The sequence below is a fragment of the Elephantulus edwardii genome, unplaced genomic scaffold (assembly GCF_000299155.1).
Source record: "Elephantulus edwardii isolate Elephantulus edwardi_28Jun2011 unplaced genomic scaffold, EleEdw1.0 scaffold00024, whole genome shotgun sequence".
NCBI classification, from domain to species: Eukaryota; Metazoa; Chordata; class Mammalia; order Macroscelidea; family Macroscelididae; genus Elephantulus; species Elephantulus edwardii.
The window spans coordinates 2,999,830-3,025,591 of record NW_006399774.1 but is presented as its reverse complement, the minus strand read 5'-3'; the positions used below and the strand labels follow the sequence as shown (position 1 = coordinate 3,025,591).

General features: G+C 41.1%; 1 protein-coding gene across 1 annotated transcript in view; it reads right to left on the bottom strand.

Annotated features, from left to right (window-relative positions):
- ESR1 (estrogen receptor 1) overlaps positions 1–25,762 on the bottom strand; it is a 492,952-nt gene that overhangs the window by 113,199 nt on the left and 353,991 nt on the right. Inside the window, exon 5 of the mRNA XM_006882742.1 lies at positions 17,768–17,906. Coding sequence (XP_006882804.1) covers positions 17,768–17,906 — 139 coding nt within the window. The remainder of the gene's footprint in view (positions 1–17,767; positions 17,907–25,762) is intronic.

The window sequence follows — 25,762 nt, the reverse complement described above, 5'->3', positions numbered from 1 at the left end:
ACGGCACATAACAACAACAACAACAGAAATAGACCCAGCTATCTATGGTCAACTGATATTCAGCAAGGAAATCAAAGCTATCAAATGCAGAAATGATAACCTCTTCAACAAATGGTGCTGATAAAACTGGACTTCCACCTGCAGAAAGCTGAAACACGATCCACATCTCACACCATATACAAAAATCAACTCAAGGCATCAGAGACCTGGGAGTAAAGCCCAAAACCATAACATTAATAAGAGATAAACTGGGATCAAGCCTAGAAGTGCTGGTCCAATGTATAAAGAGATTGCCAAATACAACCAGACTTGGCACAATGTGAAAAGGATAAAACTGATGCATGGGACCTCCTAAAGATTAAATCTCTGTGCACATCCAAAACTTTTTGCAACAGGGTGAAAAGAAAACCTACAGACTAGGAACAAACATTTGGTAATACCATCTCAGACAAGAGTCTTGTAACAAAAGGTAGCCTTCCCTTTTAATGTCAAATGTCTTTAAAACATTTTCCCATGATGAAGCCATGATAGACCTTGCAATATGTAAGCAGGTTCCAAAGTCCTTTTTCTGCTATGAAGTAAAACCAATGAAGATGTATGTCCTTTCTATTTTCTATACAGGAGGACTTTGGGGGGCTAGTCCACAGAAAGCTGCCCTGCTATCCCAAAGACTGTGTACCTCTTGGGTAGTTTGAAACTACCAGTGGCTTATCAGGCCAAGAAAGAAAGTTTCTTTCCATTTTCCCTTGGAAACTCACTAAAGAGCTACTATGAGATAGAAGTGACCCAACAGTGTGGAGTTCAAGTATTGATTTCATGCAAAGACCCTTGGTGATGCAATAAATGAATGCTGGCCTGCTAACAAAAAAGCTGGCAGTTGCTTCTAGGAGAAAGATGAGGCCACCTGCTTCTACAAAGATCTATAAGCCTCTGCAACTCACCCTGTCCTGCACCATTGCTGTAAGTCATAACAGAAAGGACTGAGGATGTGCTAGGGAAGTGGGTTGGGTGGTTTTCTATCTCAAAAAAATGAAAACAGAGAAGATAGTAAATCAGGATATTTGTTGATTTAATAAACATCTATAAAAGCATCAGAAAGGAAATGCCATCCATATTCTTGGTATTAAGTGCTTCCAGGGAGAAATCAGTAACACCAGGCTGGAGAGTAGAAGTTAATTATAGATCATAATAACATGTAACCATGACATTAATAATACAGGCAAATTCAGCTTTTAACAAGAAATGAAAATAGACATGCTTACTTAATTTACTATGAAGCAAAATGTCTATCTAACAATTAAACTAAAAGCCGTCCAGGAAAATATCCAAGCAGTGTTGGGAAAGTAAGGAAATAAGAAATGACTAAGTATTGTAAATAAGGAAGACTACAGAAGATGTGTAAATGGTGCCCATCTTCCCTGATCACCCTTTGCCAACACCCTCTGCTGTCTTTCTACCAGTCCTGAGAGAACCAGCATATGGTGGTTACATGCATACGTAAGTATGATACATGATAAAGTGATTTTGTTATTGTTACTAAGTGCAACTCCTAGCAATCCTAAGAATAGATCGAAATCTTGCCGAATCCCCTGCCATCCTCACAATCTCTGTCATGCTCAAGTCTATTGTTAAGAGTCCCCTCAAAACACACCCTCCCACATACACACACACCCTGGGTCAATCCATATCTTTCCCAACACTTTTCCAAGGTCTGGTGCCTCCTGATAATATGATTTTCAGCAAGAAAAATACACAGTAAGTTTGTTGGTGCCTTGACTAAGTTCCAGTGCATATTGATCCTATAGTGAACTGCTCCATAGGACTTCCAGGGTGGTAACCTTTACAAAAACAAACTGTTACATCTTTCTCCCATCGAGTAGTGGGTTCTTCTTTCTCTCTCTCTCTCTCTCTCTCTCTCTCTCTCTCTCTGTCAACTCTAACTTACAGTTAGCCCTCCAGCAACTTTTCAAGGCTAACTCACACAGAAGACACCCAGGGGAGACAGGTGGATTCTAACTACAGGAGACACAGACTTTAGGTGAGAATAGACGACTTGAGTGTGGCGTGCCAAGTGAGCTCCATTAACTGACCTTTTGGTTAAAAGTCATGTGCTTTCATTGTGTCCCTTGGGCTCCTTACAATGGCATGCTAGAAAGAAGCTAAACTCCCATTGTCAAGCTAATTCAGACTCATTTCAACCCTCCATCAGGTTTCTGAGACTTAAGTATTTCTAGAAAGAGATGACTCATCTTTCTTTCACAGAGTAGCTGATGGATTCCAACTGTTGACCTTTGGTTAATAATGAAACATATAAGGCACCATGGCACAGTTGTGCTAAATAATCTCTGTATCTACGTCAAGAGCCAATCAGTTTGTCTCAGAATAGAGCTCAGAAGGCAGGAAGGAAAGGCAGATGGGAATGGCCAACACAGGAAGAAGTGGGGCAAGAGCTGCTGTATAAAAGCTCATCGTCAATAATATGAAACAAATGAACTTGACTTGTTGAATGGAGATCTAATTAAATTTGTAAATGCCCACCTAAATGAGAATTTAAAAAACTTTCCAAAGCTTCAGATAGATATCTAAGTATTGTTCAGGGTCAGTTTCTCACTCAGAATCCCTAGTCATCATAATAGTCACTCAGAAAGGACGGAGAAAGAGAAACTAGAAGTGATTGATGAAATGTGCTGGGGGCATGCTTAGCATGCTTGCTTTCCATTCTATTTATTGGCATACTGATGCTACTGCACCACTTAACAATAAATTCCTGGAGAAATCTGCTTCCACTTCTTGTCTCCTTGAGGATAAGGTAGAACCTTATGGATAGAATTCTGTGTGTCGAGTCAGAACTGACCCATAGCTAAACCTCCAACAGGTTTTCGACATAGTAAAATCACATGGGGAAGAGACACTCCCATTGAGAAGCTGGTGGATTTGAACCGCAGGCTCTGGGATTGCAACCCAGTTTCTTTCCAGTAGACCACCAGGACAAAAAAAAACACTGTTGAGCCGGATTCAACCAAACCCTAACACACACCAGCTCGCAGGTGGCCACCTCCCTGCATTGTTGGGTCATAAGTCTATTCTCATGAAAACAAACGAAGCACTTTCCAACCTTTGAGGTAAACTGGAGAGGCAGCTGTACGGAGAGTCGAGATGAGAGGAATGCTCACTTACGCCCGTATAGCACCCGTGATGTGAATAATACTTAGATATCTTAAAAGGGAACCCTGGCCAAAATGTTATTTAAATTATATTTCCATTCCATTCAGCAGATAATGAATTGTTACTAATAAATAATGTGAAAATAATGCAGTAGTTAAAAAAGGTGAAAGTCAAATTAACCTACGCAGGATTAATTCCTGGCTGGAATGCCACCTTTTCTTCTGAGTATTTACCATTGTTTGGATCCTTGCTGTTTCTAGGGCGAATTCTCTTGAGCATTTAAAGACTGACGCCTTACCTGGCTTTTTAATAAAGAGCAGCTTAATTACATTTGTTTTTAAGAAGAAAACTTGGCTAGATTTTTTTCTTCTCTTTTTAACCCATCACTCCCTAGAGCCCTTAGAAGCCTTTTCTTTTTTTTTGTTTTATTTTAAATTTTATTTTATTTACAGAGATTTGGGATTTCCATTCATTCATTGTTGCTTAGTGGTAAGGAGTTGCACTGCCACCCCAAAAGCACATGGTTCAAACCCACCAGATGCTCCAAGAGGTTGAATAAATGTTGTCTTTCCACACCCCATGTAAATTCCATAAGATATAGTGAAAAGATATTATGAACAAGGCTGTGAGATAGGAATGAGATGAATAGGCTGCAAAATGGGGTATGTTGAGCCTAGGCACCTGTGGAAAGTTCTAGAAGGGAATCTGGTAAAGCCAATGGTGAAGCTGTGACATCTCCTGCCTGAGACTCATCCCTCCACACTTACACCTACCCCAGCTGCTATAGTGCTCTTCTTTGGGGTAACAAGGACCCCAGGTGACATAGGGCATAGCATGTCGGATTGCTAATTGAAAGGATAGTAGTTCAAATCCACCAACTGCTATTTGGAATAAAGACGTGTTGTTTCTTTCAGTAAAGATTTGTAGCCTCAGGGTCTTGACAGAGGGACACGAGGAGTTGGAATCAACTCCGTGCAGTGAAGTTTTGTTTGATTTGAGGGAGAACTCATTTCTTTTTTCTTTCTTTTTTTTTTTTTTACAGGAAAGACTTTAAAAGAAGAAAAAATAAAGGCAATTTCCTCTTTTGATGCCCAAGAAATATATTTGCACTGATGACCATTTGAATTCATTAACGAATTCCAGGACTTTGCTTTTAAATTCTCCCAAGTCACAGATTTTAAGAGAATTTCCTTTCATCAAGATTCTCACCTAAAGGCGCTAAGAAAAGTACCACCAGCTTTGTTTATTTGCATATTTTTTTCTGAAACACTTACAATAAACTAAAGTAAGACTATGCACACTTCTAGAAAATGCCCCTGCATTTAAAAACAAAATATATATTTATTGCCTGAAAACACTCTGCTATTTAGTAGAAGTAGCAAAATGTTCTCTTTCAGGCAGCGTCTAGTTTTTCTGTCCCAGAAGAAAATGTATTCTATCCCAAAAAAAAGTGCAAGGATTTCATTGTCCAGTGGTATTTACAGCAGGTCCTGGGGCAGGCGCAGGCATAGTGGAGTGAGCTAGATCTACAGCTGTCTGGACAAAGGTCTGGGAGAGATGTCCCAGGCTCCTGGAATTAGTCTCTCCTTTTCAGATACATGGTCGGGTTTTTTTTCTCTGAGAGGGAATGGGAGTCATAAGAGACCACTTTGGCTTTGCTGAGAAATCCGCAAATATTTTTCAGAATTTGTTAGCATGAACGGTGCCAGCAGCACAGAATTAGACAGTTCCCTGGAAACTGGATAGTCTGATGAACGGGCAATTACCATGGTTTTCTCTAAAATCACCTCTACCTTCCAGCGATAGTACACTTTATTGCCTCCCGCAGAAGCAAAGAGACCCCACTAGGAAGACTAAATCTTGGTCTCTTTTGCTTCTGTTTTCCCAGTCCACTCAGGCAGGACCAAGTCCAGAGACATACGCCCAGTGGACTGACAGGATCTATTTCGTGTTTTCTTGTGCCAAAACACACCAAAGGATTAGGTGCTACAAGGCAAAATATGCTTTCTCCACCTCCTGATTACTTCCACAGGTGTTCTTATTATCATAAACTTTCCTCTCAATCACACACACACACACACACACACACACACACACACACACACCCTGAGAGAAATGATCGGGTTCCTGTTTATACCTTCCTTTCTTGGTTTTCATTAAGGGCTTGGAACTCACTGTTGCGTGATGCAGGGGAGAACTGGAATCTGTGGGCCAGGTAAGCATGGCAAGAACAGAATTAGCCGAGGAGCATATGACTACCAGGAAAGTTACAAACTACCAGAATCAAGATATCATGAGCTGTCACCAGGGCGTAAATCAAGCAATAACTCTTCAAAATGGACACAAGAGAAAATATGTCCTGTGTGTACAAACGTGGGATGGCAGGGCTGCAAGCTTCATATTCTTATGATCACTAGGCCCTACTTGCCAGGGCTAATATCTCAGGAATGACTGGAAAAGATGGGAAAGCTGTAGATTCCTACAGACCTTGGAAGGCACAAATGTCTAGATGTGCAATAGAAAAGACCAATCCCAGATAAATCTTTGTCTTGGACTCATGGAAATCCATGAGTTACAAATGTACTGATGGCTTCAGGCTGCCTGCTTGCCTTTCGCCAACCTGTCCTGGGAGGGTGAAACCAGTTTGCTCCTTGGAGGTAAAGGTTTTGAAGCTCTGCCTCTCCTGCTTTGGGCATGTTTCCACAGAGATTCGTCCTTGGAGAAGGACATCATGCTTGGAAAGGCAGAGGGTCACCACAGAAGAGGACACTCCTGGATGAGACAGATGGACACGGTGACTGTGGCAATCAGGTCAGGTTTGTGAGAGACAGGGAGGCTGGCTCAGGACAGGGCAAAGTCCAGAGCCATCGCTCATAGAGTCGTTATGAGTCACAGTTGTCTCGATGGCATGTAACAATAACAATAAAAAAAAAATCATCCATCTGCTCCTGGATTGTTGTTCTATGGGAACTTGCAAGTTTCTAGATTAATGGAAGCTATTTCAAGTAGGGTACACCAATAATACCAACAGGGTTACCCATACTGGAGAGGTTTCATCACAGTGTCAAGGCTAAGAATAGGAAGAAAGGCTTGGAAATCTGCTTATGAAACCTAGCCAACCAAGATTGAAACATGTCCAAGACTGTAACTGCTTGCTTTGGACGGACAATTAAAAAGGAAAAGAAGCACCAGAGAAGAACACATTGTGTTTGATAAAGTTCAGGGCCAACAAAGGTACAGGAAGCTAGCCCTCCAGGAGACAGACTAAAAGCATAGCTGTAACGAGGGACTCAGCCATATCAATGGTCATGAAAATGGTGCAGGGCTAAGCAGCATTTAACTCTGTTAACTATGAGAGCACCATGAATCAGAGTCAACCGAACAGCAACTAACAAACAAAAGTAATTAGTCTGGAGGCAACTGACTTATCAAAGGCAGAGTCACAAAGGCTGAGCTGAGAGGAAAATGCTGAAGTTACATTCATTCTCTGACACTCAGTTCTCGGTCAACTACTTGACGTTGACCTTAAGGATATTTTATTTAATAAAAATGTTATGTACAATGTGATCAGAAAAGAGCAATAGGAAGGTCAGTGTGGTTTATGCTAATCAGAGTTCAATTAGAACATAGGGGTTTAGAGTTCACAAAGCAAAAATAAAAAGTGTTCTCAACTGTCACTGAAATATAATCTTAATAACATTTAGGTATCTTATACTAACTCAGAAATTTTGGTACATTAGATGATTAGAAATAGGTAGAGAATTTTAAGTGCATATCATGTTTTATTTTGATATTTATGTTAAATTAATATCAAATATTTTATTTATATACATTTTTATATTTCATTTATACACATTTCTAATCATTAGTAAGTACCTATCATTGTTATGTGCCATAAAGTTGACTACGACTCACAGCAACCCTATGCACAATAGCTCTGAATCCTTTCCTATCCTGAGCTAATCCCACTGTCTCTGACACACCAGCCCTATTAACCCAGTCACTGTGTGAATCAAACTCATTCAGGGTCTTCTTTTCCTGCATTGTCCCTCCATACTTCCAAGCATGATGTCCTTCTCCAAGGACTGGACCCTCCTGGCAACATGCCCGAAGTATGTGAGACAGAGCTTCAAAATTCTTGCCTCCAGAGAGCAACTTGTTTTCACCTTCTCCAGGTCAAACCTATTTGTTTTCTTGGCAATCCATGGTATATTCGATACTCTTCTCCAGCACCTAAGCATTATTAAATTCCTTAAAGTCTTGGGACTTTTACTTCTGAATGAGGCTAGTTATGGAATGATAAAGGTCCTCTACATATTTTCATTTGAAATTTAAAATTTGTATAATTATTGTTGTTATTATGTGCCATCATAGCAATCTTATGTACAACAGCTTTGAACTCTGCTCTATCCAGAGCCAACCTTATTGTCTCTGACACAGCAGCCCCAATACCCAAGTCACTGAGTCAATCCATCTCATCCAAGGTCTTCCTCTCTTATGCTGTCCTTCCACCCTCCCCAAAATGATGTCCCTCTCCAAGGACAACTCCTTCCTTGCAACATGGTCAACGTATGTGAGACAGAGCTTCAGAAACCTTGCCTCTAAGGAGCACCCTGGATTCATCCTCTCTAGAACAAACCTGTTTATTCTTCTAGCAGTCCATGGTATATTCAATACTCTTCTCTAGCACCAAAACTCAAAGGCATCAATTCTCCTTCTTTCATCCCTAGACATCATTGTCCTGCTTTCTGATACATAACAAATAATTGTGAAGACCATGGCCTGGATCAGACACACCTTAGTCTTAAGACTGACATCATTGTTCTTCAGTACTCTGGAGAAGTCCCTGGCATTAGATTTTTTTCAATGCAATCTGTCTTTTTGTTTCCTGGATGCTGGTACCAACAGTGTTGATTGTATTGACAAGCAAACTGAAGCTGTTAACAATCTCAGTCTCTTCGTTGTCTGTCATGATGCTGTCATTTGGCCCAATGGTTAAGTCTTTGTTTTCTTGATGTTGAGCTTCAATCAATATTTAAGACTGAAGTTCTTGATCTTCTGCAGCAAATAGACATGTATAATATAAAAGTATAAGCTCAAGCCAGATGCATTTGAGTGTTAAGAAAATGTATCCAACTCAGATAGACAATAATGCCTACCAAGTCTTTAAGGGAATAGCCAAGAATTAATAAGTTTCAATGAAAAGAAGAAAAAGTTGTTGATAAGAACAACCGAAATGACTTTTATAGGCAATGGCTATGACCTCTGTTTCTACTACAACCACTCAGATCAACTTGGTCAATGCATTTCAACCAAAATTTATTGGATCCAATGCAAGACAAAGGAGTTTCTAGGAGCTCAAACAGTTAAGCACTTGCTTGACAGCCATAATACTGACAAGTCATATAACCAGAAGTGACCTATTAAAAGATCATGGTCTCTGAATCCTCAAGGAGCACAAATCTACACACATGAGCTGGATTCATCTCAATGACACCAGATGCGGGTTTTGGTTCTAGGAAATACTGTCATTGGAGGTAACATGAATGTGAACAAAACCTGCTGCCCCAGAGGAGTTCATGAGCTGGTAGCAAAGATGAGACGTGTAATCTGTGGCAGACTGAGACCCATACTTGAAGAGAAGTACAACCCAAACCAATCAGAACTGGACAAAAAGAGAGGTTACCTTCTTTCAGAAGAGGAGAGAGCGGTTGGAAGAAGGTATGAAGGAAGAGTGGCATCTGTCGCAGATAAGATTCTGGAAAAGATACTTACATCATCTGACTGGCTCTGCAGATGTTTGAGTTTATGAGGCTTGGAATTGTTTGGTTTTTTGTTGTTATGTTCCATCAAGTCAGAATTGACTCATAGGTGATCCTGCAGCAGGTGGATTTGAACCATACACCTCTGGATTGTCAGCACAGCTCTTTACTACTAAGCCTCCAAATCTCCCCAGAATTCCCTGTTATTGTTGGTTGCTGTTGAGCTGAAACTTACTCATAGCTGGCCCTCCAGTAGGTTTTCAGAGGCAGTAAATGGCATGGGAACAGACTGCCCATCCTTCTTCAGAGGAGCAGATTGTGTATTTGAGCCACAAACCTTTGGAATTGCAGGGCAGCTACTTACTAGTAGACCACCAGAACTCCTTGTGTTTTAAAAGTTTTGAAACTATATTTTCTTCCTTAGGTACTCTGAATTTCAATTGATTTAGATTATTTTGTTTTCAAATGGTTTCATATCACATGGTAAAACAAAATTTTTATCTCTAAAGATATAACTTTTTAATTAGCTTAAATAAATAACTTGTTATGCCTACTTGATGCCTTTGACCTGTGGTGCTGGAGAAGGATGTTGAATATACCATGAATGGCTAGAAAAATAAATAGGTTTGTTCTGAGAGGGTGAAACTGGTCTGCTCCTTCAAGGCAAGGATTCTGAAGCTTCGTCTGACATACTTTGGGCAAGTTGCAAGGAGGGACCAGTCCTTGGAGAGGGAAATCATGTTTGGGAGAGTGGAGGGACAGTGTAGGAGGGAAAGACCCTTGATGAGACAGACTGATTCAGTGATTGGGGTAATAGGGGTAGGTGTGTCGGAGACAGCGAGGTTGGCACAGGATAGAACAGGGTTTAGGGCTCTTGTACATAGAGTTACTATGAGTAACAAGTGACTCAATGGCATATAATGACAACAACAACATGTCTACATAACATCTCAGATTTTGAAACCTAATAGATTCATTTTTAGGAATGTCCTCCATCGATCAATGCTGCATAGAGTTCCCTAGGGATTCATACTTATTAGACTTTAACAGTGTTTTCTACAGACTGAGTTATTAAAGTTGGCTTGGGAAGTGTCTTGAGCAGGGCTATACCTTAGAAAGGAGACTTAGGGAGTGGCCAGTCTCAATAATCTATAAGAGTCTTGCCAATAAATTGGACAGCTCTAGCTACAGGTAATAAAAGATCTTCCCCGCCAGAAGAAAGAATTCTTCTCCCACCAGAAAAGAAATGAAACCTCCCCCAATACACTTTGGGACAGCAACAGCAATGACAGCTGAAATAGAGAATCGATGTGAGATTGGACTTTGGTGGTGATGGGGTAGGAAGCCAATACTGGCAGGACTAGGAACTTTGTTGGACTATTGTGTGGGGAAGCCAATATTTGCAGGACTGAGAACTCTTTGGGACAATTAGGTAGAGAACCAATATTAACAGGTCTGAGAACTTGAGAACACTTAAAGCCATGAGGCTTGAAGCTCATGTGCCTGTGTGCACATTTTGGGAGCTATCTTGACTGTATTCTTTCATTAATCTGAATTATAACCTTTTGACTTCAATGACAATATTTTGACACCAATATGGTCTGTGAGCTATCACATCGAATTTTGGACCCACCAAAGCAGTAATATCTAGTTATATTTATATATTTAGTAATATAAATTTGAGATGAGTAAAAAGAGTTATAGAAGTCATGTCTGACCTCATAGGAATTGGTTTTGAGTTATTGATGCTGTGGATGGGGACAGTTTTCCTCTGTGCAGTTGGTTAAGGTCAGATAGGACATTCCCCACTTGGTCCTTGCTCTTTCCACAATGGAAAAAATAAAATTTCTACTTTGTTAACACAAATACATTGATCAAAAAATTCATTAGTTCTATTCCTCTCTTCCAAAGAACACTGCATATATAATGGACTGCCGGAGGAACAAACCAGTCTTAGGAGAAATCCAACCAGAATGCTCCTCAGAAGCAAAGAAGGAAAGACTTTGCTGACTTCGTTGGGACACATCTTTGGGAAAGACAAAATGCTAGAAAAGGACATCATGGCTAGTAAAATAAAAGGCCACCAAAATGAGGGACGCTAGTCGTACCAGTAGACTCAAACATAAAACCATGATGAGGATGGCACAGAACTGGTCACTATTTCACTCTGCTATACATGAAAACACTCCTTAGCAGATATGTGTATAAAGGGGAAATTTGATAGAGGATGAAAATTCAAATATTTTCCACCAGCTAGAAAGTGACATCAAAGAGCACTCTATGATCTGTCCAAGGTAGAAAAAGCACAAACTCAGGAAACAAGGAGCTCTGGCTTATTGAGGTCTGGCTCTTACATGTCAGGCTGGTGGCAACCACACCAACCTCTGGCCCACCTGTTCTAACACCAGCTACACATGTCTCATTGTTTTCTGATGTGAATCACTCGGAACTCAGCCGGATCTCACACGTTAGATAGCTCAGAGTTTAATCCAAGTTTCCCCAAGACTTCAGATGCCAACTACAAGCTTGAGAGTCCCCACAATACCTTTGGTCCATACCTGCTGGCTATGAATCTGGAGTTCTTCACAACTCCTTCCGGACACCAAGTGGAAGCTTGGAGGGTCTCTGACCTTCCTTTCAGTCTCACCTGTTGGCTACTTACTCAGGAATTGCCTCTACCCCTGATACTGTTGTTGTTGTGTACCGTAGAGTTAGAAATGACCCACAGCTGATCCTCCAGTGGGTTTTCAGAGGCCGTTAATCGCACAGGAGGAGATTACCCATCCTTCTCCCACAGAGCAGCTGGTGGATTTGAACCATGTGCCTTTGAGATTGCCACACAGCTTCTTGCCACAAGGCCACCAGAGCTTCCTAGTCATAAATCAAGAGGTCTCTAGTCCTTCTGATTTCTGATGTTTATTCCTTCTACTTCCTCACTTTTTAGAATTTGCTAGAATGTCCTACAGAACTGGCAGAAATGTTATACTAAAGATCATAGTTTTATTGTAGGAAAGTGAAGATACAAACAGGGTGATGGTTAAGAGAACTCCCAACCAGGATCTTCCACATCCCCAAAAGGGACAAGCTTCCCTCCCATATCCATATTTCAGCAACTAAAAACTCATGAAGCTGCCATGTCCAGAGCTTTATTATGTAAGCATGATTGATTAAATGAACCTGTCTTCCTCGAAATTGGGCTGATATCTATCTATCTATCTATCTATCTATAAAACAAGGGGGTCTTTTGGGCTTGACTTGCCCCCACCCAAGTAACTTAATTAACATAATCTCACAGATGGATAGAAGCTTCATCAAAGCACTTAAATCACTGAGGAAATTCCACAGTTTTCGTTTTATTTCTCAAAAGCAAGGCAAATGGGCAAATTTAACTGGGGGGGGGAGTGGTTAATTTAGATTTTATCATTTCTGTCCATAAGTGAGTACTGATGTCACTAAGATAAAGAATAAAAGAAGATAACATGTTGGGTGAGAGAAGTTGTGGGCAGTGGACTTAATGTTCAAAATGGCTTTCCGAGCCAGCTTTGACGTTCACCACGTGACTGGATTGCATCAGAAGACTTGTATAGGCCACGGGGGCTTCTCAATTACCAACTTCTGGAGGCTCAATGGAACCTTCATCTTTTTTCAGTCAAAGGCAGAGCATCACGAGCAAAGACTAGAAACCAAAGTAGAAGCAAAAGCAAGAGGAGTGAAGAAGAAAGTGTGCACAGCATCTTGTACAGCCTCTCCCAACCTGAGGGGAGCTCAGAGGAAAAGGGACCTCTCACTTGTCTCTCAAGTGGAACATGAAGTCACCAAGTTTCCCTTTGACTTGTTCTTTCCAGGGAAAGGCCCAGTTATCTGGTTGTTACAGTGGATTTTCATTCCAACATTCCCCAGGAGAGGCCACTAAACGGCTGCTTACCCCTTTCCAAGAAACACGGTCTTGAGGAGACCTCTGATCTCGTTAATACTCCTTCCAGCTTGGATCCCATGAAATTATTTGAAATATGCATATTGTTCAATAGTAGTTCTATAATAGTGAAGACTGGCTTCAGTCGACTGCCTCTGAACTCTGCCCAGAGTACAATTATACAAGCGTGTCACGCAATTGTAGCCTGGAAAAGAAATCGTCTTAATGGCATTGCCCCACTTATCCTACTGCTCTGATTAGCTTGCCTCATTACTTCTCTTTCCTCAAGCTCTTCTGAACCTTGTTTCCAGCAGATTTCACATGTGGAAGCATATGCAGCCAGAACTAGCAATCACCCAGGATGGACAAATCCAGGGGGCAATTTTTATGAAGAAAAAGTACACAGAGAGTTCAACAACAACTTCTCTACTTTGTACCATTTGCCCCAGGAGAACCCTTTTCTCCTCAGCTACAACTCATACCCTAACTGTCAATATACTCTATCAATTATGAACAACATGGACGAAGCAAGGAGACATTCCAGTTTATATTATTTTAACAATGAAGTGTGTCTAAATCTCTATCCTTTGAGACAATGCAAGTCTTTCACAATCTCCCCTCATCCTACCCAAAAAATAGTTTTGTGAAATAGTTGATATTTTTTTAAAAATTATAATGAAAGTATATGAATGAGTTGGATAAAAAGCAATTGTTTTGTAAACTGTCATCCAAATCACAATTGAAAAAAATTATAAAAGAAATACTCTTCTCAAAAAATAAGACTCTTACATTGTGTATAAAAGTCTCATGAGGAATAGGTCCGTTTGCACATCCGACTGGGTTTCAATTGAGCAGGTTTAGCAGTAGAGGATGGAAATCTCGTTGCCAGCAAAGAAGAAAAAGCAAAGAATTCAGCACAAGTCCTTCAAGGGTCAGAGATCCCTGTGCTTGTCAAACCAGGGCCTACACGAGAGAGTTCCAGCAACCACAAAGATACCAACAGGAGACTGAGCTGACTTGGAGCTGCTGCCCTGCAGAGTCAGAGCCCTTTGCCCAAGCTTGCAGCAGTACCCAAGGGAGACACTAGAACTGGAAGCGCTAAGAGAGCTTTGTGATATGATCCTAAAGTTTCAAAGTTAAGGCCTGAAGGTCTTCTCAGCAGCTTGGAGAGCTGTTCTAACTGAAGAATTGTATCCTGCTGCCAACCTGAATTGTAATGTACTCATTTGCCTCATGAACCCCACAATTGTGAGTATGTTTCCTTGAGATCTGTGTAGCTATCACAACAGATTTCAGGGGTAGGAGCAGAGTAGTGCAATTGGTATTATAATCAGTAGAAGTAGGTAGCATAAGAAGTCATGTCTGACCTTACAGGAACTGGTTTGTATTGTGGATGTTGTTGATAGTGACTGTTGGGCACTGTGAGATAATAAAGGTCAGATGTAGCAGTCCTTATGCCACCACCACTCTTTTTACAGAAGTAATATATTTAGCTTGTGATTTAGTGAACATAGACTTTCAAGTAGGAAAGCATTCAGCAGTCACTCTCAGCCAAGGGTACTTTGGTTTCACTCTCCAAGGGCATCTGTATGGTCTGGGAATACTTAGAGTTGTCATCACTGGGGGCATGTAGTGGAATCTAGTAGGTAGAGAATGGACCAGCTGCTAAAGATCCTATGATGTACAAAGCAGCCACTCCCAACAGAGAATCATGCCGCCCAAAATGTCAATAATCCAGAGGTTGAGAAGCTCTGGTCTAGCGGTGGTAGGAATGCCAAGTCCAGAGCTGTGGGAAGTAGGATTGGGAAGAGATGGCAGCATTTAGACACCCATACTAGAGTGATATTTGGAAGCAGGAGTGGCATCCAATTCCTAAATAACATACCTCCGGAAACTCTATGAACTTTGATAAATGTTGATAGTTATAGAAAGACTTCAGGCCTTTTGTTCATAGTGTCGTTATGAGTCGTACTCAACTCGAAGGAAATCAACAACAACAATAACAACAGTGATATACATGAGCAGAAATGCCAAGCAGAGAGGAGAGGGAAAGGAAGAAATTGTTGAAGAAAACGTAAGTAATATCGCTTCATTGGTAAAATGAGTCCGGTGAACTGAGATAATGTCAGATGGCCCTTCCATATTCAAATCCCAAGAAGATAAATGGTCAAGGCTGTTAATCAGGGAGCAGATCAATGCAGCTAACAATATCCAAGAAAGGCCTAAACATGCAAGACACATCGCAGCTCATAACAAGGAAACCTGATACGTGATTTAATACTTAGATTGAACAGAGCAAGGACACACTGAATGGATTAAAATTTAAAAAAGTGTGCATCAGGGCTATATCCTCTCATATTTAATTGATTAATAAGCTCCAGAGTACCCTGGATGAGATGAATTGATAGAGTAACTGGGAAAATTGGAGGTAAGTGTGTCGGAACCTGTGAGACTGGCTCAGGACAAGGTAGGCTTCGGAACTTCAGACAAGGTCATCATGAATTGCAGGCGATTTGACGGCACATAAAACAACAACAACATACCTAGTTAATCTGCATGCTGAGCAAATCATTTGAGATCCTGAGCTTTATGAAGAAAATGTTGGGCAAAGTTTGGAGAAAGACTCATTAACAAACTGCATTATGCACATGACATAGCCTTGCTTGCCGAAAGTGAGAAGGTCATGAAACACTTGCTGAAGAAGATCTAAGGCAATAGCCTTCAATTTGGATTGCATCTTAATGTTGAGAAAACAAAAACTGATGGAGAAAAGATTGAAATTGTTAGCAATTTCATCTTGAATTCATAATCAACACCCTTGTTAACAACAGTCAGGAAATCAGGAGACACATTGTTGTGTTGTGGTTGCTGTTATATGTCATTGAGTCACCAGCGACTCATAGCGACCCTATGTACAACAGCCCTAAACTCTGCTCTCTCCTGTGCCAATCTCACTGTCTTGGACACACCCACTCCATTACCCCAGTCACCGAATCAATCTATCTCATAGAGGGCCTTCCTCTCCTGAGCTGTCCCTCCACCCTCTCAAGCATGACGCCCTTCTCCAAGGACTGGTCCCTCCTTACAACATGTCCAAAGTACGTCGGACGAAGCTTCAGAATCCTTTCTTCCAAAGAGCCGCCTGGTTTAACCCTCTCTAGGATGAACCTGTTCGTTTTCTTAGCAGTCCCTGGTATATTGAATATTGTTCTCTAGCACCACAGCTAAAAGGCATCAATTCTCCTTCTATCCTCCCTAGTCATTGTCCAGCTCTCTGATGCATAGCAAGTGAATGCAAAGACCATGACCTGTATCCAGAGTACCTTAGTCCCTAGAGTGACACCATTGCCCTTCAGTACTTTGGAGAGGTCCCTAACAGCAGACTTTCCCATCAAAATAATGTCTTTTAATTTCCTGGTTGCTGGTCCCAAGAGTGTTGACTGTGGAGCTAAGCAAACTAAAGCTGTGAACAATCTCAATCTCTTCACCATCCATCATGATGTTGCCATTTGGCCCAGTGGTGAGAATCTTTGTCTTCTTGGTGTTGAGCCTCAATCCATATTGAAGGCTGCAGTCCTTGCCCTTCTGCACCAAGTGCTTCAGGTCCTTCTCAGTTTCAGCAAGCAGGGTTGTGCCATCTGTATAATGCAGATTGTTAATGAATCTTCCACCAATTCTGATGCCACACTTCTCCTCATACAGCCCAGCATCCTGGATGATCTGTTCTGCATATAGGTTGAAAAGGAGATAGCTCACATCTCTGGCATACACCCTTCCTAATTTTGAACCACGCAGTGTTTCCTTGCTTTGTCCTGACGACTGCCTCCTGGTCCAAATATAGGTTTCACATTAGCACGATGAAGTGCTCTGGGATTCACGTAGATCCTTAAAATGTCTTTTAATTAAGGGTAATTATTCACTTGTTTTCATATGAAGAGAAGATGAGGATGGGGTGGGAAAACTATAGTTGATAGCTGTAAAAAATTACCAATAACTAAATATTATAAATAGTAAAAGCCTGTCTGAGAAGACTTCCAGTAAAGTTATTCTTACATTCGGTGACCTTGAATAACCTGTATCACCCAAAGTTACCCACTTATAAGCACATCTAATAACTTCTAATTTGTTGTATTAATTTCTCCTGATCACTTGACTAAGTTGATTTCTAGTGGACCAGTCCAAGCACTAACCTAGTTATTGTCATGGAGTAGCCACATGGAGTTAAATCAGTTAACAATGGATAGCAAAGATTACCTTGAATAATATAACATCATCAATCATCACAAAATAATAATAATAATAATAATAATAATATTGCTATAATAATGGTGACCCAGTGGTTATAAAGGACAGTCTCCTCCCTTATAATATGTACCTTCTGAAAACTCACAGAAGAATCAGCTATGAGTCAGTTCCAAACTGAATACAATGAAGGTTGTTACACACCATTGAGTCAAAATCTACTCATAGCTTACCTTCCAGAAGGTTATAATAATTGACATAATAATTTTTACAGCACAATCTACTATGACCAATCAATCAGTTGAGATCCTAACAGTGCAAGGTAGGTTCCAAATCTAATCACTTCTGAGATACAAAACCAGAATAGACATAGACATATATTCCCAGGGGAGGACAATCAAAAAAGTGTCATGCGTGGATGACTTGGAGAAATCAGAAACTAAGAGAAAGTGTCACTTTAGGAATCAACATCGCTGAGACCCTAATTTGGACTTTTCCTCTCCAGCGTAAGGAGGAGATAAATGCCAGTTCTTGAAATCATTCACTTGTAGCATGTATATTACGGTAGCAGTAGGTAACTAAAATGACTGTATTAGGACTTTAGGAATTTAATAAAGTCTTGAGATTTCTACTTCATCAAATGAACTGGATGCTGTCACCCTACAACAACAGGCAGGCCACTCACCTGTCCAGTAGCAAGTTAGGAGCAAACAGGAGTTTTCCCGGGTGTTCCATTGAGCGCCACACGAGACCGATCATCAGAATCTCTAGCCAGGCACATTCCAGAAGGTGGACCTGATCATGGAGGGTCAAATCCACAAAGCCTGAAATAAAAGAAGGAAAATTCTGCTGACTTAAAGCAAAAAAGTATTAATTAAGGTTGAAATTATGCAAAAAGGACTTGAATTGTGTTTTAGTAGATTGTTGTTGTTGTTATGTGCCGTCGAGTCATTTGCCACTCATAGCGACCCTATGTACAACAGCCCTAAACGACCCTATGTACAACAGCCCTAAACCCTGCTCTATCCTGTGCCAATCTCATTGCCTCTGACATACCCATCCTGATTACCCCAGTCACTGAATCAATCCACCTCATAGAGGGTCTTCCCCTCCTGCGCTGTCCCTCTACTCTGCCCAGCATGATGTCCCTCTCTAAAGACCTGTCTCTCCTTACAACATGTCCAAAGTATGTCAGACGAAGCCCCAGAATCCTTGCGTCCAAGGAGCAGCCTGGTTTAACCCTCTCTAGGATGAATCTATTTGCTTTCTTGGCAGTCCATGGTACATTCAATACTCTTCTCCAGCACCACAGCTCAAAGGCATCAATTCTCCTTCTGTCCTCCCTAGTTATTGTCCAACTCTGTGATGTATAACAAGTGATTGCAAAGCTTAGTCTCCAGAGAGATACCATTGCTCTTGAGTACTTTAGAGAGGTCCCTAACAGCAGACTTTCCCATCTCAATACATTTTTTGATTTCCTGGCTACTGGTGCCAAGAGTGTTGACCGTGGAGCCGAGCAAACTGAAGCTGTGAACAATCTCAATCTCTTCACCATCCATCCTGATGCTACCGAAGTGTCAAATAATATTTTTCTTCACTTCAGAAATTACAGTTGATATTAATATGGCATTAAGTTTCTTACAGCCTTCATTGCACATCTACCCTCAATGCACTATTGTATGCAATCCAAAGGTGAGCAGTTCTAATTCACCAGCTGCTCTCCAGGTATAAGATGGGCAGTCTCCTCCCATGTGATTTGCTGCCTCTGAAAACCCACTAGAGGGTCAGCTCGGAGTCCTCTCCAACTCAATGGCACACAACAACCATATACCTACATAAAGTTAACATTTGTATTGTTGTTGATGGTAACTGTCCTCAAGTCGAGCACGACTCATGGCCACTCTATGAACAGAAGACCTGAACCCTGTTCTGGAACTACTACTGTTTCTCTAGGTTCCTAGAGTTTTCAGAAGCCTGCTATTTAGGAAGTGGATGCCACTCCTGCTTCGAATAACTTGTATTCTTTCTATTTATACACATACCTATGGACTAGTTTCTATTAACTAGGCATTAAGTGATTTCTATTAACTAAGCTTTAAACTAGGGAGCGTTGGTGCCCTAGTGGCAAGAAGCTACACTGCAATCCCAAAGTTCAAATCCACCAGCTGCTCTGTTGGAGAAGGATGGGCAATCTCCTCCTGAGTGATTAAATGCCTCTGAAAACTCATTGGAGGGTCAGCTATGCGTCATTTCTGACTCGACAATGCACAATAACAAAACCAGCAGGCATTAAATCAGCTGTGCTGAAGTTGGTCAGAACCATGACTCCATGTGTGTCAGAGAAGAATTAAGATCTTCAGTAATTGACTTTTTGGATGTGAGCTGGTAGTTTATCTCCCCCACTATTGGACCAATAGACAACATCATGTTAGGTAGAGAAAAGATTGCAGTTGTCAACTGTTTCTGCTTACTTGGACCCATAATCAATATCATTGGCACTAGCAGTCAAGAAGTGAAAACAAACACATTGCATTGAATACATCTGCTGTCAAAGACTTCTTTAAGGTATTAAGGAACAATGTTATCAGTTTAAAGACTAAGGTATATCTGACTCAAGCCATGGTAGTTTCAGTTACTTTCTGTCCATCTGAGAAGTCCTTGAACTTGATGTATTGACACAGCGACTTCAGCAATAGGTTCTCATTTGTCAGAGATGATGGGGATGGCCCAGGATAGGGTACCATTCAGGCTGGTTGTTCAGAGGGTCACTATGAGTCAAACTTAATTCACAGGACCTAACAACAACAGTGACTGAGACGAAATGGTAGGGGTTTAGATCCGTTATTCACAGAGTGGTTATGAGTCGTGTTCAACTTGATGGCATATAGCATCAGTGGATAAAGAGCTGCATTGCCAACCCAAAGGCACATCTGTGCTGCAGATGGTTTGAACTCGTGAGTTTCTCCGTGGTAGAAGTTTCTCCTTCTGTGTGATTTACAATCTCTGAAATCCCACTGGAGGGTCAGCCCTGAGTTAATGCTGACTCAGTAGTAATGACTTGGGGTTTTGGAATAAGCCTAGAGGGAGCTCTGGTGACCTCGTGGGTGAGGGTGTGTGCTAATAACACAAAGGCAGGTGGTTTTAATTCTCCAGAGCTCTTCAGAAGAAAGATGGGTAATTTTGCTCATGCCTCTGAAACCTACTAGGAGGTCAGCTATGAGTCAGTTCCCCCTTGATGCCAATGAGTTTGAGCTGAGTTGAATAAGCCTATGGTAAAGCAGAGGGTTGGTGAACAGGAGGGGGAACCAGCTCTTAAAGAAAGATATCATGTTGGGAAAGGGGGAGGGTCAGTGAAAGAAAGGAAGACTTTCAAGAGATGAATTGACACAGGGCCTGCGACAATGAGTTTAAGCATGACAGTGATCGTGGGATGGTGCATAATAGGGCAAGATTCAGGTCTGTTGTCAGAGAATTATTATGAGTCATAGTCAAATTGATGACACCTAACAGTGACAACTCTGTAAGACGGAGGGCCCTAATACAACAATGGGCAAAAGCAGATCAATGATCGTGAAGACGGCCTGGACTGGGCAACATCTCACTGTGTCCCATCTGTTGTTGTGTGTGCTATCAAGTCGGAACTGACCCACAACCAGCCCTCCAGCGAATTTTCAGAGGCAGTAAACTGACCCATAACCAGCCCTCCAGCAAGTTTTCAGAGGGAATAAATCGCAGGGGAGGAGATTGCCCAGCTTTCTTCCATGGAGCAGCTGGTGGATTTGAACTGCTTGCCTTTAAATTGCAGCTTCTTACCAGGAGATCATCAGGCTCCCTTCTGTCATGCATAGGTCACCAGGAAGAGTCCACTTAACAACTAATCACTAACAACAATCACTTAGGATGACTATTCTATTTCATTCTTGTTTTAGCTAAAACAGGAGCCTTGGTGGCATTCATTGTTCCTTATGTGTGGGGCTGGTCACTGGGAGTCAGTGGTTCAAATCCACCAACTGCTCTGTGACAGAGAGATGAGACAGTCAACTCCCATTAAGATTTCAAGTCTTGGAAACTTGATGGAGGGCGGCGAGGAGTAAGAATAAGGATGTGTGGCATTTTTCAGATATTCATTCACTCATTCATTGTTATCAAGTCAGAACCAAGTCAGTCATAGCTGATCCTCCAGTGAGTTTGCAGAGGCTGTAAATCATGCAGTAGAAGATTGCCCATCTTTCTTCCTCAGAGCAGCCGGTGGATTCGAACAACCTGCCTTGGGTTTGGCCCCACAGCTCTTTACCCACTAGGCCACCAGAGTTCCCTGAGATATTAGGTGTAGGAAATTTACTTATTAATGAAGCTCTAGTGGCTTAGTAGTTAGTTGTGCTGTTAACCCAAAGGCACATGGTTCAAATCCACTAGCTGCTCTGCATGAGAAAGATGAGAAATATCTTCCCATATGATTAATTACCTTTGAAAACCCAGTGGACAGTCAACTGGGAGTTGGTTCTGACTGGACAGTACATAACAATGACATCTCAACCTCTGAGAGAACAGAGGTGAAGTCAGGAAACCAAAGTCAGCAAATTTTTATGTCTTTGGTGAGTAATTAAGTCATCTTTTTTTACATATATCACTTATAAGACATTTAAGGAAATAGTTTTTTAAAATTTTTATTATTATTATTAATTTCAGTGAAAATTTACAGAGAATTTAGATTTCCATTCATTCGTTGTTGCACTTTTCTCCCTGACCACCTCTCTCCTCCAGTTCATTCTTCTCTTTGAAAAGTAAAAGTTCTTTCATTGTTATACAATTTATGTAAATCACCTGAAGAGAATGGCACACATGAGCAGAAAGGTGGTACTGTGATTAGTCTAGTAATAACCATTAAAATATGCCCTGGCCTTCTCTTACAATGGATAATTAGGAGAGTAAAGTTTTTTTCCAAGGCATCATTGGTAAAATGGTAGCTGTCTGATAATAATAAAAATATAAGAAAAAGAAGGAAGAAGAGGAGTAGGGGTTACTAACCCTTTCATATAGGTTATAATCAATGTGCTAACTGTATACATTTTAATCCTTATTCATATAATCACCCTAAGAGGTGAGTGCCAATATTACCATTTTACACATAGGAAACAGATGCTTATTATTCATTTCATTATTAAGGAAGTTTGTATAACTTATTAAGGTCAGAGACAGGAAGATAATCTCTAACTCTTCATCTCATATTCCCTTGAACACAACTGACACTACCTCTCATGAACTCAATTAATTAAAGAATTTGGAAGAAATGACTAAAAAAAAAATCTAATCACACAAATGAAACAGGCTAGAGTTCCCAGGTCATGAAACAAACAAGACGTCTATAAAGTGCACTGCTGTCCAAATCAAGTCCTGCTCATTCTTCTGCTGTATTTCTTCAGGGTCCCCCTCCTCCCTCGCCTTCTGCCTGCAGCCTGCAACCTTCTCCAGCATCCTTTCTCCAGGAAAATAGCTCCAGAAAGTGCCCACACTCCATTTGGCTATCCAGCTTACCTCCTCTCAAATAAATAAAAAAGAAAATTAGGCTTTTATTAGCTGTCTACAATTGTATTTACTAAATGAGGCAACATTTCCATTTCTCTTTCTGGTGCAGTCAAGTATTGGCGGTTTGTCCGCTGGATGTTTCTCCTTGGTTATCTTGCAGGCATAGACTCATGAAGCTCTCAGTTCTCAGTTCACTGCTTTCTCCTCGCTTCAGCTCCATCTTTCGTGCACCCCTTAGCTCCGATGGGTGAGGATTCACAGAGCAACACTCAAGCTAAAGACAGGCTTCTTGGCCTAAGCCTCAAGCGCCTTTCAAGGACAGAATCAAACTGTCTAGATTTTAGGAAAGTAGAAAGGAGCCATCTAGTACTACTTTAGGGAACTTTTTATTTTTTAATTAATTTTAATGAAAGTTTACAGAGACTTAGGGTTTCCAATCATTCATTGTTGCACCTTTCTCCCTGCCTACCACCTCCCACCCAATTCACTCTTTTCTTTGAAAAGTAAAAGAAAAACTCTTTCATTGTTATGCAGTCCCTCCCCCCCAGGTCCACTCCACTGTGCAGCCTTCATTCTGGACTCCTGTCATGACAATAATACCTAATCATATGTCCCTTTTAAACAGTTCTCTCCCTCATCTGTTTCAATGAAGTATACATCATTTCTCCCCTCTGCTTTAGGGAACTCTTAGAGTATAGCTCAGGACTTTTCCTGCTTACTTAGAGGCAGCTGGTTCAAATCTACCAGTGGCATCCCAGAGAAAAAGATGGGAAATCTCCTCTCCTATGATTGGCCTAGTGGTAAGAAGCAGTGCTGTAACCTTGAAGGCACGCAGTTCAAATCCATCAGCTGCTCCATGAGAAAAGGATGCACAATCGCCTCCTTTGCAATTAACTCTCTCAGAAAACCCACTGAAGGGTCAGCTATGGGTCGGTTCTGACTCAATGGCATACAACAATGACAACAGAACTTTCTGGTGGGTCAGCTAGGAGTCAGCTCTGATTCGACAGCAATGAGTTTGTGAATTTAGCACTGTTATAAATGATAAGGAACCCTGAAAGCATTGTTCGTACAGATTGGTATGTTAATTGAAAATTCAATAATTCAAATCTATCCACCAATCCAGCTGGGAAACACAGACTCCTCTAATAAAGGTTTACAGACTCAGAAAGCTGATGGGGGGAAGCTAGGGATTAGAACCAACCCTATAGCAGTGAGTTGAGTTATAATTTAAATACAATAACAAAGAGAAGTTTATTTTCTCAGAAAAAAAAAATAAAAATCGATATTACATAAAGTGGGCGACCCTGGAGGACATTATGCTGAGTGAAATATCTCAGTCACAAAAGGAAAAATATTGCATAGGGCCACTGTTGTAAAATGGGACTGACATTAGGGTTGAGAAAAGACTGAGAAAGAGGGGATAAACAATGTATACGGCATTGAAATAGATGAGGAAGAGAACTGTTTAAAAGGGATATATGATTAGGTATTATTGTCATGACAGAAGTTCAGAATGAAGGCTGCATAGTGGAGTGGACTTTGGGGGGAGAGACTGCATAACAATGAAAGAGGTTTTTCTTTTACTTTTCAAGTGGAAGAGTGAAATTGGAGGGGAAGGGCTTAGGAAGGGAGAAAAGTGCAACAATGTATGAATGGAAAACCTAAGTCTCCGTAAACTTTCACTAAAATTAATAATAAAAAATACAATAAATTCATTGCTGTGGAGTTGGAACCAACTCCTAGCTTGCCAGAAGCTATAAACTGCATGGGGAGAGTGTTTCTCCGGCAGAGTCACTGGGGGATTTCAATTGTCTGCCTTTGTGTTAGCAGCGTAACTCCTTACCCATGAGACCACCAGAACTCCCTCATTCCCAACTCAGGATTCAAGTCACTGGCACCAAAGGAAGACTGTCTCTTTCTGTTCAGTGTGGGGGGGAAGGTCCTTGTTTCTTTTACATTCCTGTCCCTTGGTTCTTGGCATAGTGTCTATCTCCCAGTGGTTCCTTCTCTGTGCCTAATTTACCAGCTATGAGTCATGGCTGACTCCATGACACCTAACAAAATATCTCAAAGGTGTCACACTGGAGAATAAGGTGCGTCTGATACAGGTCATCATCTTTGCAATCACTTGCGATGCGTCTGACAGCTGGACAATGACTAGGGATGATAGAAGGAGAATTAATGCCTTTGGGCTATGGTGCTGGAGAAGAGTATTGAATATACCATGGACTGCCAAGAGAACAAACAGGTTCGTTCTCGAGAGGGTGAAGCCAGGCTGGTTCTTGGAGGTAAGGATTCTGAAGTTCCCTCTGACATACTTTGGACATGTTGCATGTGAGATCAGTCCTTGGGAAGGGACATCATGTTTGGAAGGGTGGAGGGACAGCACAGGAGGGGAAGACCCTCTATGAGATGGATTGATTCCGTGACTGGGGTAATTGGAATAGGTGAATTGGAGACAATAATATTGGCACAGGATAGAGCAAGGTTTACGGCTGTTGTACATAGGGATGCTAGGAGTTGCAGGTGACCCAACAGCACATAACAACAACAAAAACAATGACAACACATTGACCGAGGTGCATTATCATAAAAGAGAAAGTCTCGTTCCCCTCTCCCCATCTTATCTACAAGTCTATGTTTTCAAGTTTACAGTATATATTTTTGAAAGGCACAATTCAATGCACATGAGTAGACTACTTTGGTCATAAGTGGGGGGGGAAAGGATATAAAACCAGTGATTTCCTGCTGAGCAGAAAGTAAAGAAATGGGGCTTGAAGTTCAGCTTAGAATACAGAAGGTCATAATAGACTAGACTATGAAAAACATCACGCAAGGCAGAAGAAAATCGTTTACTTTTTCAGTCCCCAAAGTCTAATGGGATGAGCTAAATCCAGTGAGAAGTACTTAAAACAAAAGCTCTCAAGGAGAGCTTAATTCTATAATAGTCACACTAATATTTCAGGCAAACTCCAAAGAGTAGCATCAACTGACATTGTGACTTAAATGCACTCAGAAGCATTGACATTTGAAAGTAAGACTGTTTCCCTCTTCTGACATTCACTCCTTTATGTGGGGGAAACTCTGGAATTCTGTCATCTCATCATCCATTAGGAAACCTACTCTAGATTGTTCAGTACCCTACAAAACC